Source organism: Solanum pennellii, chromosome 2 (genome assembly GCF_001406875.1).
Source record: "Solanum pennellii chromosome 2, SPENNV200".
Lineage (NCBI taxonomy): Eukaryota > Viridiplantae > Streptophyta > Magnoliopsida > Solanales > Solanaceae > Solanum > Solanum pennellii.
The window spans coordinates 57,476,526-57,493,824 of record NC_028638.1 but is presented as its reverse complement, the minus strand read 5'-3'; the positions used below and the strand labels follow the sequence as shown (position 1 = coordinate 57,493,824).

The window sequence follows — 17,299 nt, the reverse complement described above, 5'->3', positions numbered from 1 at the left end:
GATTGTAGGGCTGACCCCAGCTTAAAAGAAATCTCTAGGCTTTAAGACAGGTTTTAAAGTTCACTTACCCTACTACTACTTATTAGAAAGGATTTATTTCACTATAACAAAGTTATTTTTTGGAAGTCGAATTTAAAAGGATTTATTTAATAAAGTTATTTCTTGGAGACCGAGTTTAAACTATAAATCTGAAAACTAATATGATGTAAATTTGTAACTCAATCTTTTCCCTGCTGTATCACTCTCCTGCCACATAGGCCAAATAAGTAGGTATCAATTTAGAAAATTAAGAAATTAAAGATGATAGCACACGATTGGAATTGAAAGCTAAGTATGAAATGTCAAAATAAATGGTATTATTGGTAAAGTAATTGGTACCTTGTCAACATCATTTACGTGTAATATGCAATGGACTCATTTACTCTAATAAAAAAAAAATCTCCAACAGTGTATAGATATTGAGTAGGCTCACTTCATTGAAGGTCTTCTGCAGTTGTGTCTGCCTTCTGGGCCTTGCAATTTGCAGCTCCTCCATTATTGCCACTAAATTTAACCCAAATTTGTACAACTACACGTCTCTGTGGCTACAATGCCTCCAAATTTTGACAACACACATTTCAAACTATACCCAATAAATTCGAATTAATCATTGTGATTTAATGAGCATTTGTATACGATTGAATGTATCCACAAGATTCCTCATAATTAGTACAGTTCATAGCATTTCTACTTTTAGGCTTCAAAATCTTATGAAATGATCCAAGACAAACTCTAATATTTGTGGGCAATGAGTGGGCCTATGGGCCGGAAAGCCTTTGCTTCTTTATGTATATTGTCGTATACATTCTTCTATTTGGTCTCTAGTTTCAACCAAAGGAAATATATGGCCCATTAACAAAACGATCAAGTCCATATCCTTTTTGAAATGTTCTCCTCTTGAATTAGGTGTTAGTGGGTGGGGGTGATTGATTCATTTCTTTGCCAATGTACTTTCTAAGAAATACAATTTTCATACACATTATAGTTCAGTTATTTTAATGGGAAAAAAAATATTTTGTGACTTGATTATTGTAGTGAGTAAAATTTATGTTACTTTAATGTAACTAAAAAAAACACTTGTTACATCGTCAGTATTATAGTGTATAAAATTCAGTAGTTAAACGTGAAATTGAGCAAAAAATGTAAGATTGCAACTTAAGGAAGCAAGTGCATGAATGTTGTAGCTATGAAACATATTTATCATCAAACTCTAAGATTTTCACGAACACTGTATACATTAAACATTATAGTCGTAGACGATTACATATGGTTAAAAACAATATGAGAACTATAAATTGAACATCTACTTATGCTACTACTAGACTTCTTTTTGGATAGTTAAACAAAAGGGAAGAAAAAGGTTGGGCCATATAACGAGTAGAGTAAGAAAGCAAATAAAAGAGAAAAGATCAGATAGGCTTCTTTTCTTTCGGGAAACTTACATAAATATACTATAATAAAAAAATATTTATCATTTATAGCAATAACATTTTTCTTCACTTGATCACTTTTAATTTATTTATAATACAAGTTTAATACATATTACAAAGAACAATTTATTATTTACATATAATACAAGTTTTATTATGGATAATGCATTTATCACACATTTTAATACACTTATAATACAATGTGACAATATTTTACCAAATAAACATAAGATATTTCAAAAACAATTATAATTCAAATATATTGCATACATAATTCCATTTTAATACATGTTACAGATTTATCACAGTATTACTATAAATGATAATAAACATAAAATATCACTAAAATCAATAATTATTTTTTAAAATGCATTAATTGATGTAGTTTTTTCTTTTTCTTTTTGGGCAACTGCAGATGGGCTTTTCGGACATAAGACGTGTGAATTTGTTTGGTCTACATATGTATAGAAATCTAAAAAAGAAGGTTTTTCCCCGGGCTTCTAACATAACTGTACATATAACAAAGAAAAATTGGAGAAATTATGCGTATAAGCAAATATATATTAGTTAATTACTTAATATAGTTATAGTTTGTTTTAGTTATAATTCAAAACCTACTTTTAGCTATACTTGCGCGGTTCAGCTTTTTAGTTTTGTTTAATTCAAAATTTGTATGATATAATTTATATAACTTTTGTATAATATTGTAATTTTTCACTTCAGATGTTTGTATTGGTATAAATTCATTATTTTAAGTTTATACGAAAGTAACTGAATTATACAAATATACTCGTGAATTATACCTGCAAATTATACAAACATGCGAATTACACAAACGAAACAGCTTAAACTATAGCTACACTCCATAAATATGCAAACTATATCTATGAAGCATAATTAAGTTTATTATAGTGGCATAAATGTTGTATAAATAGTAAATAATTATGTGTATATATATATGTATATATTATTTATACATTGCAATAGTTTATCTGCTCAACGACGACTAGAATATTATTAGAAAGGAAAAAGAAGGAAACAACCATTGATGGCTAAATAATTGGTGATGAAAACAATTGAGATAATTGAAGCAAAGATAAAATAAGGTAAAGAAAAGGTTGAAGTTGGCAAAATTTGGTGATGAAAATAATTTATTTATTTACGTGGTAGAATATGAGGAGCAAACAATCTTGATAAATGAAGAGAAAAAGAAAGCAACGCCTTGCACTGGCTTGCCGTTGAGAAGTACTGAATGATCATTTATAATAGGGAAAAGGGTCTGATATACCCCTCAACTTTGTCATTTAGAGCTGATATACCCTCGTTATAAAAGTGGCTCATATATGCCCTTACCGTTATACAAACGGCTCACATATACCCCTGCCGTTACAAAATGGCTCACATATACCCTTCATTTAACGGAAGTTAAAAAATTAGTTTTAAATTTATATTTATTACTTGTAATTTAAAAAAAAATTATTTAGGGGTATATATGATTCTTCTATCAAAGTTCAAGGTATATTTAATTTTTTTCATACATAAATTATTTTTTGACTTCTTTTATTATAATTATTTGAGTTCTTATTCTTGTTTTGTTTTTTTCTTTCATTTATTAGTTTAAAGAAAAAAAATTTAAATTATTTTTTTTGTGTGTATTGTAATTTAATTTCGTATTTGAAGAAAAAATTTGGTCATCTACAATAAGTTTTACAAGAATATTAGTGAAACATAAATAAATTTGATTATCAAAACAATAATTATAAATTAGTCATTGAAACAAAAAAAATTCAAAAAAAATATGTTTGAAGAGGATTAAATTTATTCATATGGGATTATATTTTTTAGAAAAAAACAATAAAAATTTAGATTAAAATTATTATTTTTTCATTTCCGTTAGAGGAAAAGGGTATATGTGAGCCATTTGTTTACAAGTAGGGGTATATATGAGCCACTTTCATAACAAGGAGTATATCAGCTCTAAATAACAAAGTTGAGGGGTATATCAGACTCTTTTCCCTTTATAATAAAGTTACCGGATTCAAATGACATTTTATCAAAATTTTCTAATTAATAATTCATTGACTGAAAACTATACTGAGCATTTGGGCCCTCGTGGTTGGATATGAATGAACCTAACCTTCTGTAGCACAGAAATTTGATCTATCTGGGAAAGCGATAGATCGATTCAAGGAGTTTGGTGTTTGACAATTTTACTTTATGGGCATATTTTGTAGTAGTAAATGAAAATTGTATATAATAGCAAACTAATAATCTAAAATAAATAGAATAGCTAGGGTTTGATTTAATTGTGCTCCTTAGCAAACGTTAGCTAAAATTTGCCAGCGTCTCTCTCCCAGAAATCTCGCTCGCCACTCTCCATTCTCGCTCGCCTCTCTCGCTTTATACACAGAAGTGTATAATTCTATTTCTGTTTTGTATAAAGCGAGAGAAAATTGTATATACACATGCAAATATATATATCTTCGTGTTATACATTTAATTATACAATTTACAAACATTTTACTTCATATATTGCAGAGGAAAAGGCCAACGAAACATACAATTGCAAATTATACAATTGCAGTGAAATACAATTTTCTCTAGCTTTATACAACAGAAGCGTATATATTGTGTTTCTGTTTTTGTATAAAGCGAGAGAAAAACATATATCTTCTTGCTATACACTTATAATTATGCAATATACATACATTTTAATTCGATTCAACTGTATGCAAAACAAATTTTATAAAAACATTGCAGCGAAATAGGCAGCGAATTATACAATTGTGCATTATACAATTGCAGTGAAATAGGATAGCGAATTATACAATTGCAGCGAAATAGGCCAGCGAATTATACAATTTTGGCCAGCGAATTATACAATTGTATATGTATAGCGAATTTTATGTTTGCTATGGAGCGCAATTATGCAAACTTTGCTATAACATACAAATATAAATTTTTTGTTTGCTATATATGAAAGTTGCCCATTATTAAATGGTGCGCTAAAATATAAATACGATCTAAAGTCTAATAATACTCCCTTTTTAGTAATAACATAAGACAGTATAAAGTCATTTTTATTATAAAGTTTTTTTACCTCCGACTTACCTGTACAAATTTGGCAAATTTAAGTTTATTCGGGCTTGCGGTAAACCAAAAATGGTTGATTACTCTCCATTCTTATACTGCATATCTATTGTTCACAGTCCACATAAATCAAAGAAGAAGTTAAAATGTAAACAAAAAGTCATGTTAACAAGAGATATTATATGCGCCTAATTAGGAGTTGATTTAAAGGATTAATTACCTGAATATACAACTTAAGTTTACATATTCTCCATATTTTCCTTATTTTTTTAAAAAAATACTAAAATCCCTATTTTTTAATAAATCTAATCTAACAGATACATTATTCAATTAGAATCCTAATAAATCCTAACCAATTAAATCTTACCCCTAATTTTACTCTTTATTTTCCCCAAATAAAGAACCCATTTACACCACTCCCAAAATAAATGCATCATTTTTTCAACTGTTCATCTTCTCAATTTTGAAAATCAAAATTTGTGCTCTCCGTCCGTCCGCCTTCGTCTAATCTGTCCGCCATTTTTGTCTACTCTGATAGCCTTTGAAAATCAAAATTGTGCTCTCCGTCCATCCGCCTTCGTCTAATCTGTCCGCCATTTTTGTCTACTATGTCCGCCTTTGAAAATCAAAATCGCCAATTTCGTCTACTCTGTCCGCCATTTTCGTCCAATATTCTTGAAAGGTATTGTGTTCTTCTTCGATTCTCTCTTTTCATTCTTCTATTTTTCTAATATTTCATGGATCATTTGTCATTTAGTATTGGGATTACTCAAATAATCACTTCAAACTCTAAACAAATCTATATTTTTGAAGATCCGAAATTGGTTGAAAACAAGTCTAAGAGCTTGCATAATCTTCTAACAATGAATAAACAAAGTTCGAAGAAGCATAAAACATAAAAAGAGGCACATGCAAAGACACCCAAGAAGAGGGGTAGAAAGCTTGCAATGGCCATATCCAGACCTCCACTGCCATCAGTACGTATTTCGATTTTATTTTTTTTTTGTAATTTTTTTTTGTCACATGCAATGACTTTTTTGTATTATCAGAAAAAATATTTTTATATTTTTTAGATTATTTATTTGATACAGAAAATACTATTTTTTTTGTACATTTTGTTTATTAAGTATGACTAATGTATAAATAAGTTGAAAATCAAAAAAAAATTATGTAAATCAAAACTCAGTTGCCCCTCTTCTTGGTTGTCACCTCTTTTTGGGGTTTATGCTTATTAGACTTTAATAAGCATATAATGTTAATTTCCTGTATCAATTATCACATATAGCATATAATGTTGTTTTCCAATTTATCAGATATAGTATATTTGATCATGTTGTTGTCTAAAGTGTATGTAAATTTAAATTTCAAATTATAGAGAATATGTAAATTTAAGTTTAAATTTCAAATTATAGAATTATATGTATGTTTGAATCAACATAAGTATCATTTTGACTGGTTTGCATTGTGTTGTTACAATTATGTATCAAGCACAATTTATGTTTCATGTATCATGTTAAAGTTTGTCGTTTATATAAAGTATCAAGTAGACAGACTTATAACTGTGGTTACACTTATGTATCAAGTACAACTTTGCATTTTTTGTATCATGTTAGTATCAAGTAGACAGAATTATAACTGTATTTACACTTATGTATCAAGTATAACTTTGCATTTTTTGTATCATGTTAGGCTATAAAGTGTCAGTTAAGTATCATTTTGACTGACTTATGATATGTTGTTAGAATTATGTATCAAGTTTATTTTTGCATTTTATGTATCATATTAACAACTTTGCATTTTTTGTATCATGTTAGTATCAAGTAGACAGACTTATAACTGTAGTTACCTTTATGTATCAAGTACAACTTTGCATTTTTTGTATCATGTTAGGCTATAAAGTGTCTGTTAAGTATCATTTTGACTGACTTATGATATGTTGTTAGAACAGATTGGGCAGCATTGGATGCATATAAAGACAAGAAAACTGGAGAACTTTTGGGTCCACAACATTCGTTTAATGTGGAGTTTGCTCAAGACAACATGCAACAAATAAGTGATAGCCTGTGAGTATTAATCTTATTGTTTTTGTAGTGATTGCGGACTGTTCGTAGATGTATATGCAGAATTTCTGAGTGACAAAATCAACATGTCATGTAATAGTTTTGAGAGTAGCTATCTTCGCAAAAGATATGCGATACTTTTATTGAAGTATGGTCTCGACAAGATGAATGCTGGATATGTTAGCAACAGTGATGACCCTCCAAGAATGAAGAATGTATTAAACCCATCATCTGAAGATGAAATTGTTAATGTAGGCTAGTTAGTTTTCAATGTTTGATTTTTTTATTTATTTTTGGAGTTAAACAAGATGTTTGAAGTATTTTGTTAACATAACAACACATATTGTTAAATTATGAAAGTGTTTTGATTTTTAAAATTGTTTATTCTATTACTTTAATTTTATTTTTATTACCGTTATGAATTCAGGAATTATGTATACTGTTAGTGGGACATTAATGTCATTATTGTATCAAAACTATAATAATAATTACATTAATGTAATTATTGTCATAAAAAAAACACTTATTATATATACGTAAATATATTGCATGATACAAAAAAAGAAAATTATATACGTAATTATATTTTGTATATGATACATGAAATATCAAAATATATAATATCACAAACAGTGATACTAGTTATTACACTTGATACACGCCAGTTTTTTTTTTTTAAAAAAATTAATATCTTTTGTACAAATAAGATATATTCAGTACTATGATTTATATATATTACGAACAATTATTTGCCCTTCAAAATATGAAATTTTTTTAAGTATCTACACACATGATACTATATTACTAAATTAAATTAAATTAGAACTGACAATAATTTGGGTGAAATATCCGCAATTAATATTGATTAAAGTAAGTTTGAATAAGGATTATAAAATAAAGTATTTGATACATAAATATAATGTAAAATTTAAATAGAGTTTAACAAAAAAAAAAGAATTAGAGAACACATTGCCAAATGATCAAATAAATTTATTGAATCAGAATTTATGTGTAACAGAGGAACCAAATGCTACACTATTACATTTATTAAAGGAACTCCTGAAACATATTCATTATGAATCTTTTGGAAAGAAAGTACATGTTCTTCTATTGTGACCTTCTTGTCCACATCGTCCACAACAATTCGTGTTCCCGCTTAGATTCATATATAAAATATTTTCCCCAACCACTATTGCTGAGATTAGATTCATATATGAAATATTTTCCCCAACCACTATCTCATCACTTTTGTATTGATTGTATGTAACATCACTCTCCCATATTCCTGAATGCCTTAGCAATATCGTAATATTCATTACGAAAACGGATACAAAATTACCTTCAAGGAAATTTTGAATATCGTATCTGCCAAAAAAAGGGAAGATCACTAATGAAAAATTATAATTTAATTTAGAGTTTTATATTGGATAAAACTGATTTTGAAACACACAAGTTAATGCCTTTTTTTATGGGATTAATAATTGTAGCATATTAAAAGTAGGAATTAATTCAAATTTCAGTTTTTAATCCCCCAAATCACTCAACAAACGGATAAAATGGCATAATATATAATGTATCCGACTGTTTTATTATGTATCAGAAACTTCTTAAAAATAAGGGATTTTTTGTAAATTGAAAAAGAGTAGGGATAGGAGGTAATTTATGTTTTACACTATGTGATTTACATAATTTTTACTGATTTAAATGTATTAAAAATTATATAAAATCCTATGTTTTTTGTTAGTGCTTTAGAATATCAGGTAACTTATTAAGAGCCTGTTTGGATGGGCCTTTAAAGCTGGTTAAACTGAATTAAAAGTCATTTTTTAACTTATTAGAGTATTTGAAAAATGTAGAGGTAACTTATTTTAAGTAAAAAATAACTTATTTTAAGTCAAAAGCTAAAAGCTAGGTGAGAGTATTTTTTTTTTCAACTTAAAATCATTTTATGTTGACCGTGTAGATTACCTTTTTACCCTTAATTCTTTTCTTTAATTATTATTTTATTATCATTATTATTATTTATTTTATTATTCTTTATAATTATTATATATTATTATTATTATTATTTATTTTATTATTGTTTATTATTATTATATATTATATATTATATATTATGATATATTATTATTATTATTATATTATTATTATTATTATTATTTTCATATTATTTATTATTATTATTATTTATCATTGTATATTATTATTCTTATTATATATTATCATTATTATTGTTATAATTATTATTATTTTCATATTGCTATATTATTATTATTATTTTCATATTGTTATATTATTATTTATTATTATTATTTATTATTATTATTATTATTATTATTATTTAATTATTTTATTATTATTATTATTTATTTTACTGTTCTTTATTATTATTATTATTATTTTATTATTATTCTATTATTATTATTATTTATTTTATTATTCTTTATTATTATTATTATATATTATACATTATATATTATTATTATTATATTTATTATTATTATTATTATTATTTATTTATTTTATTATTATTAATAATATTATTATTATTACATATTTTCATTATTATTATAATAATATTAATGATAATAATAATAATAATTATTATTATTATATTATTATAATTATTTTCATATTATTACATTATTATAATAATAGTTATTATTATATATTATTATTATAATTATTATTTATAAATAATTTGTAATAATAAAGAAATATGTGAATTATAGCAAAATATAATTACTTATGGACGTAAATATAAATTAAATTTGTTTCATTTTTTAAGTATAAAAATCTTAAATTAATCAACTTTTATCTTGTTAACAACTTTTAAGGGTATTTCAGACATTTTTATTAAAAAAAAGTGTTTACCCGCATTTATTTGTCAAATACATCACTTTTTTTTAACTTCAATGCTTTTATCTAAACACATAATTACTTATTTAAAAAAAATAAATTCCAACACTTTCAAAAAATACTTTTTAAAAATTACTTTTTTAAGTCCATTCAAACGGACTCTAAATTATGAGAGAATCTATTTATTACTGTATTCTATTCTTGATTGAAATAACTAATACAGTATTTAGTATATATGCACTACTCTAACAAGAGGAAAATGGAGTGTGTGGTTGGGGTGAAAGGAAGCAGAACAGAAGAAGAAACGTCCTACTATGGGCAAAACATTGCATACTCACACTGTTTAAGAAAATTCTGAAAGCGAAAACCCCATAATTGTAACAGCTATATTCAGGTGTCTTATAGTGTATTTTTGGCCTTTTTAGTGGATTCTTGTTGTTCTTTTCTACTTCACACTATCCTATCTTCCTTTGCTTTATGCTTTTTGGATTTTTCTCAAAATACATCTATAACAAGAATAATTATTTTTTTACATTATAATATGTTATCTCCTCCATGTGATATTCAAAAAAGTCACAATATATAAATATATCATTTAATTTGGCTTCAAATTATATTTATGTCCTTTAACATAGCTTCGAATCACATTTATGCCCTTTAACTTTGAGTGTGCACAAGTAGACACTTAAACTTATATGAAGTTGAACAAATAGACACACATGTTACATGTCATCCTACATGTCATTTTTTGTCCTACGTGGTGTCCTACGTGTATTGTGTGCCATGTAGGACTCACATGTTTATTTATTTAAAAGTTGGATAGTTAAATTGTCTATTTGTGCATTATGAAAGTTGAAGGTCAAAGTTAAAATTTGAAGCCAAGTTTAGGATCCAATATATGTATTATGTCTTAAAAAATAATGCGACTCTGTTTTTTTATTTAAAAGCTTTCCAAGTTAGCTTTTTTATAATTAAAATGCCCATCCGAAAATCCACCCAGATATTTATAACCCAAAATTACTTATTACTATCTTTTTTATTTTACAAACCCATGCTAATTAGTTTAAACTGTTACTGATATTTAACTTCTAAACAAGGGCGGAGCCAAGAGGAGCTTGGGGTTCAGATGAATTAAGCAAAATTTTTGTAGATTTTGTATATATATAGTAAGCTGGTATAACTTATCGCGGGATAAAATAAGTAAATTATAATGATATATCTTTTTTTCTAATTCGATTAAATTCGAATCGCGCTTTGCAGGATCCATTTGGGGCGACGCTTTCAACAGAATTTTCTCCATAATCAGGGCTCGAACCTGATAAAGAGGATCTGATTATTGAATGGGGGGATTTCAAAGATATACCTTCAGTTTTTATGAATTCATAAGGATATTTTTGCAAATAAATAATTTGTTTTTAAAATTTATACAATGCATATTATTTTAAATGTTCAATTAAAAATGATTTAAGCATAACTTATCTCATCATAATTAATTCAAACGAAACGATTCGATAGAAGTATCTTTATTTGTTGGAGCATGTATATAAAGAACTGTTGAGAATAAATAGTGTGTTTGTTTTATCTATGTTCATCCGTGCGTATTGAAACCGAAAGGTGTGGCTCATGGCACGAGGGGAGTTGTTGAGGCTCTTCTCTTGAAGGCTAAGCTAGTCCTCTGCAATACTCATCCTCTCTTCTGTCGTTCCTAATTACAGAAAGAAGGCGACATCTGATTAACTACTCATTCAATCACCCACACCTTTCACTTTCTTCTTTTCTCTCCTATAAGTAAAAAGGAGAGATAAATTCACTTTCAAGTCAATCATTACCTTTTAATTTTGAAATGGGCTGGAACCAAACAATTCCCTCTCTAACTATTTCACTTCTCATTCTTACCATTTCAAGCTTATCCCACTTCACATTCCACGCTGAAGGTAACCTCCTCTGTTCAATAAAACAGAGTAGTCTGTTTTCTAGCTCTTTCACACTAGCACAGGTTATTTCGAATTGTTTGTTGACACGAACAAAGTATAATTCCAAATTCGTTTTTCATTTTGCAGGAAGAAAATTGCTTGATACGAACCGTCACGGGGATAATCAGGTAAATTTTGCCACGATTTTTCTTTCTATCTGATTAGAAGAGTGTTTGATAATAATTTATTTGTCTTGGGTTGTACGTAGATAGAGAGTGAAAAGAGAGCAATGTTAACATCACAAATTGGGTCTAGGCCACCTAGATGTGAAAAAAGATGCGGTACTTGCGGTCACTGTGAAGCCATTCAGGTTCCGACAAATCCACAAATTACAAATGGAAATAAGAATCATACCATCAACAACAATAACAACAACAAGAAAGCGTCCAACAACATTGCCTATGCAAGGGACAATGACAACTCAAACTACAAGCCAATGAGCTGGAAATGCAAATGTGGGAATCTCATCTTCAATCCTTAAGCAACAACTCAAACTATAAGTACAGTTACCTTGTACATGAATCATTGCTACTTTCTTGTTTAGTTTGAAAGTTGAGTTTTTAACCCCAAATAATCCCTTTAATTTGGGCCCAAGTCTATTTTTGTCCCTATTTTATTAGTACCTTAAATGCGTACAAACTTTCAAGTTTTACACAACTAACGTAAGTGTATTATGTTTTTCCGTGTCCAAGTAAAATAACAATCATGATCAACGACTTCTTGCCCACCTTAATTTTTTTCTCTGTGATAATTAATTCTCGTGTAGACTTCTACAGTATGTTTTTTTTTTTTTGTCTCACCAATTCCATAATATAAATGTAGACTTCTACATTTGACTAAGCTTCTAAAATCAATTTATTTTGATTAGAGAAGTACTTTGGATAAGAAGCAGTTATGTTTGACCAATAATTTTAAAAAATACTTACGAGCAACAATTAAACTTTTGAAAGTGCTTCCAAGATAGCTTTTCTTTTTTTTTGGAAAAAAGATAAGTTTAGCTCGGCCAAACGGACTATGAAATTGGAACGACCTTAAATTTTAATGAACCATTTGGTTTAAAAACTAGAGTCTACTACAAATAATTGTCTGTTGGGGATATCTTATACCCAAAAGTAAAATTTAAGGCAGGTCTAACGTTAATCAGCAATAAATGTAGTATTAGTAATGTATATGCTAAGTATGAAGGTTCCTTAGAAAAGAGAAAGAATCTCTTGAGCGTGTAAAAGTGAAGTACAAATTGGCAGTAAAGTAAATGTAAAAATCCGTAGAGATTACTAAAAGGGCATATGTAATAATTGACCTTACCCTGTTAACAAATCAGGCAGTAGAACTAAGAGTAGGCAGGTGAAAGATTTGGTTAAAACTGTTTACTGCTACTACTGAAAAGCTGATAGTATCGTATGATATGGCCATATTTTTTTACATTTATTGGAATATTAATGTGGATTCTGGATGCAACCATTCTGACTAAACATTTACATTTTTAAACAGCTAAAATAGATAATGTTTTCATCATCTTTATACGCAAGTGTTTTAAGTTGTGAAATGGAAAAAGAAAGAGAATTAATTAGTGTATCAGTTTTCTACTTGTTTTCTGACTCGATATATCGATGTTACTTTATGTGAATTGGAAGAAATCATATACTCACAGGTTTTTTCTTGGGGAAAAGAAACAGTTATCTATATGAGTAATTTGTTTACTATTGAAAACAGTGTCCGTATTCGGGAACCTTATGCAACCTAGCACATGTCAAACGTTGAATTCTTCCATACACAGTGTTTGCAGCTTTGTCATCTAGACAAAACCCTAAGCTAAGAGAAAAAAAAAAAGAGTTCTGATTCTAATCTACGTTAAAACCTCTTTACAACAATATTTTTTTAAAAAAATGTCCGAATAAACGGCGTCATTATAAGTCCAATTTGACATTAGGTAACCTTTTCTTAACACAAGCAAGAATGAAGTTCTTACTCTGACATTCATGCTTAATTACTTACTTACCCAAGAATGAATCAATATTCAGAAACTAGAAATTTGATGAAGTCTCAATTGTATAAAGGGTGCGCAAAATTCAATACATAATAACTAACATTTATCCAATATACACCATATTAAATATTCATACCAATAATTTGTGTTGCCATTAAGGATGTTATCATTTTCCTCGTCTCACTTTTCCTTATAGTAGTAGCAATAATTAACGTGTACGGACGGGTTTATTAATCTCCCTTTGTTTAAATTTCACATTCTGGTCACAGGTAGTAACAGGGTTCTGTTGTTTTTTCGGAACATTTATCCCCATGAGAGCACAATTTATCTGAAATTTGTTGTTATTTGACGATCACCTAAGATATTTTCTTTTTTCTTACCACAATTTTTTCAATACTATCATATTCGAACAAAAAAAAAGAATTTTATATTTCTGACCCATAATTTAATTTGATTCTGTACTCCAAACATTCATTGTTGCACCTGCACACCATTGAATACTTCCTCAATGTCCGTTTACACAACAAAACCTTTTCTTCTCACAACTGTCCCAGCCAGAACCCTCTGCTGTGAAGTTAATTGCGAGAGAAAAGGGTACAATGGAATACTTTAGTCTAAAATTACACCGTATATTTTTTATTTTTTTTAGGACTTCCATTAGGGCTCACCTGCACTCTTTTACCAACAAAGTCCGCTTACAAATTTCTTGCAAGAGCCTTATATTAGTTGCATGGTACTAAATTTCAACTATAAAACAAATGTATTAGTTGATCATCTCAAAGAATTCCAAGTTTCTACAAGTTCGACGACACTTCATGTTATTAGACTCTACCAATTGCTCTAACTTGAACATATTTTAATCGGACTGTAACTAAATCTTTTTTTTTTTTTTGGGGGGGGGGGGGCTTCCACAACAGTCTAGTTGTATAATTGCACGAATTCACCAATCAAAATCAGATTTTTTCTAGCCTAATGTATCTTTTCCCTAATTGACATGAAATGTTAATATCAAGAAACCAATTCATATGTACAGACAAAAATTTAATATATGTCACATATCCATCCGAGCTAATCAAGAATGAGCATGATATTCTCTTCCATTTTTCTGTTTGTTTCCAACTTTTTAAACCCATAAAAAGCTGCCACCCATATTTGATAAGAATGTCATTCCCGAAGCCCTTTTTGTTCTATACGCTTTTCTTTAATTTTTGTGATGCCACTGTAGGATTCCAATGATCAATCAATTTATAACATCTATACCTCTTATCAATGAACTCCACGAAAGTATGCATAGAGAGCAACCTTTTGTCGAATCCTAGCTTGTAGGCATACACAAATTAATTTAGTTTTTCGAAGAATGCGAATCGAAATCCGAATGAAAAAGTGATGCCAACTTATCATGCATTGTCCTTCTCTACATACCTTTGAATTTCATTCGACTCCCAGCTAAGCATGCAAACCCACACAAAAATTCACATATAAGAGTAACGTAGTAGTATCTTGAGGTCCAAAGGATAAAACAGGATGTATGAAAAAGGAGAATGACCAGTGGAGTAACATATTTGAGGGAATTTGGTTTTAACATGAGACATTTCTGGTTGATCTCTCATTTTTATTTCTTCCTGCTGAAGGAGATTCAATATTGTCGTCTTTAGAAGCTGTGAGGCCCAGAAAGCCCCCAAATATATCCAAGACCATAAAAACCACAAGTCAATAGGTGTCCAATCTGCAGTCCTCAATAGACAGAACGACCACAATTAACAGCATTTTCTACAACATCATAAAGGCATCCTATTTTGATTGCTGAAAGAAGGCCTTTCTTTAAAATGTTGTGTGCCAGCCTAACTAAGATGCACCTCAACTGATCTTCACATGCACCTGGCTTTCCTCCAGCACAGTTACGGATAATCCTATTCACGAAGACCAAGCGAGATTAAAAGATCATCCCTTCGTATCTGCAGAGATCTATACATCTCCTTGGCAAACTTCTATAAGTTGGACGTGCTAATTTTAAGAGCTAAGATGATTGGCCAGACCTTCCGTGGGAAAATAAGGTTTTTGGGTAGAAAGAGAAGTTGTTCTTCAAAAAGCTGAAAGAAGTATCTTCTCCTAAAAAACACTTTCTGAAAGCTTTGACCAAGCACATTCACAGCTTCCAAGTACACTTTATTTTCGGAAAGCATTTCAACAAAAAAACACTTCCTAAAATAATCAGAGTATTTGAAAGCATGACATGTTACAAATCACTAGTCTACACAACCGATTTGGACTTCATTGACAGAGTCAGGCAGACACACTCTTGACGCCATGTTGGAAAACAGTATAACAAAAGAATTACACATCAATAGTCATTAGGATCTAAGGAAGTGTTGTCACAAAGCACAACAACATCATACCAGTGTAATCCCACAAAGTGGATGCTTTCAAAATGCACGGCTTGCTAAAGTTTCAGCTTTACTAACAACTATAATAGAATAGCACTAGAAACCAGGATCTAGCTATTCTGAATTTACAGCATAAAAATGCCCTATAAAAGCTCGATAGAGGATGAAAAAGTCGCGTGCTTGAAGCAACAAACTACCAATAGAATTTAGGATTCAGGCTCATTTGGTTGTACCTTACATACTACTAATCTAAAAGCCAATTCTAATCCAGCAACAGAACCCCAGCAAACATCTCTGAAGTGTGTTTCCCCTAGCATGCTATCAATAAAATCAGCACCATAAACACAATACACTACGCAATTTTGACCAGTAATAACACCAATACTATGCAGCTACCACTATATAAAAAACTGTGAATCACTGGAAGTCAGAACATGCCCCTAGCAGCCCAAACTACGTCTACCATTCATAGACGACAAGCCTCAGTACAAGAAAGATAGTACAAGCTGTCACAGGGATGATTTCATGAGAACAAGGCAAAGATATCATCCTCAAAGAAGCAACTAGAAATAACAGAAATCAAAGTGCAAAATAAGCACGACATTACTTCAACTGTCGAGACTCTAGCATATTCGGAAATTCAAGAAATGGCCTCCAAAAGAAAGAAGGCACAACCTCCAACAACCCAGCAGCAGGTTCACATATTCCCTCATCACTCTCATTCAGATGAAGATGTCATTTACTTAAAAGTTCTTTGTTTGTTTTTTATTTTTCTCCGCTGCCGACTATGGTGTATTTGTATTTGGGTAAAATTAGCCAGTGTACATGGCAGTATGAGCGGAGAACACGTGATGCTAGCAAAAAGGCCCAAAGTAGTAAGGTGAAATCAGAGAAGTGACTAGTGAAACATCCAAAGAGTTCGGGTGCCATACGAGTGGTTATCACAGGAACAAACCAAAAGCATGTGATCCAATGACTAGAGGACTCGTGCCCCAATGACGTAGCCAAAAGGACAAAAAGGACGGATACGAATAGATTGAGCACGACACAGGAAATTAATTGACACAACTAACGCATTTCCAAAGACATCATCCATTGGTCATAGTAAGCTAGGGTTCGGATGGAGCCTTTTTATTGCCTTATGCATAATCATTGTGATCTATAAATAGGATCTTCCACACACTTGTATGTCGCATGAAATTCAGATCCCACAAAATACAACGGCAAAACATTTATATTTTCTGCTCCAAGCTTTCCTTGCTTACTAAGTCATTGTCTTATAGCATTGATTCCACTAAGTCGTTCTCAGAATTGAAGCTAACAATGCCAGACTCAGTGCTCACTCACATCATCAAAGTTCAAAAGCTTCTTGTGACTACCTATTTTATTTGCTTTGTTATCATTATATCATTTTTACTAATTATCATCACGCTAATAACCGAACCTAACAAGTTAAACTAACACGCGTGTCTATGAC

At 29.6% G+C, this 17,299-nt stretch overlaps 1 protein-coding gene and 1 long non-coding RNA gene across 2 annotated transcripts; both read left to right on the top strand.

Moving 5' to 3' along the window:
- The first annotated feature begins 5,130 nt into the window (after positions 1 to 5,130).
- LOC114076161 lies at positions 5,131 to 6,869 on the top strand. The gene is made up of 4 exons (XR_003576982.1): positions 5,131 to 5,241; positions 5,373 to 5,536; positions 6,508 to 6,622; positions 6,683 to 6,869. It is a non-coding gene; the product is annotated as an uncharacterized LOC114076161 (long non-coding RNA).
- A 4,144-nt stretch (positions 6,870 to 11,013) lies between these two features.
- Positions 11,014 to 12,180, top strand: LOC107010727 (EPIDERMAL PATTERNING FACTOR-like protein 2). Its single transcript, XM_015210015.2, has 3 exons — positions 11,014 to 11,412; positions 11,539 to 11,579; positions 11,660 to 12,180. Exons 1-3 carry the CDS (start codon positions 11,322 to 11,324, stop codon positions 11,930 to 11,932), a joined length of 405 nt encoding a protein of 134 aa, XP_015065501.1. The 5' UTR covers positions 11,014 to 11,321; the 3' UTR covers positions 11,933 to 12,180.
- The last annotated feature ends 5,119 nt before the right edge of the window (positions 12,181 to 17,299 follow it).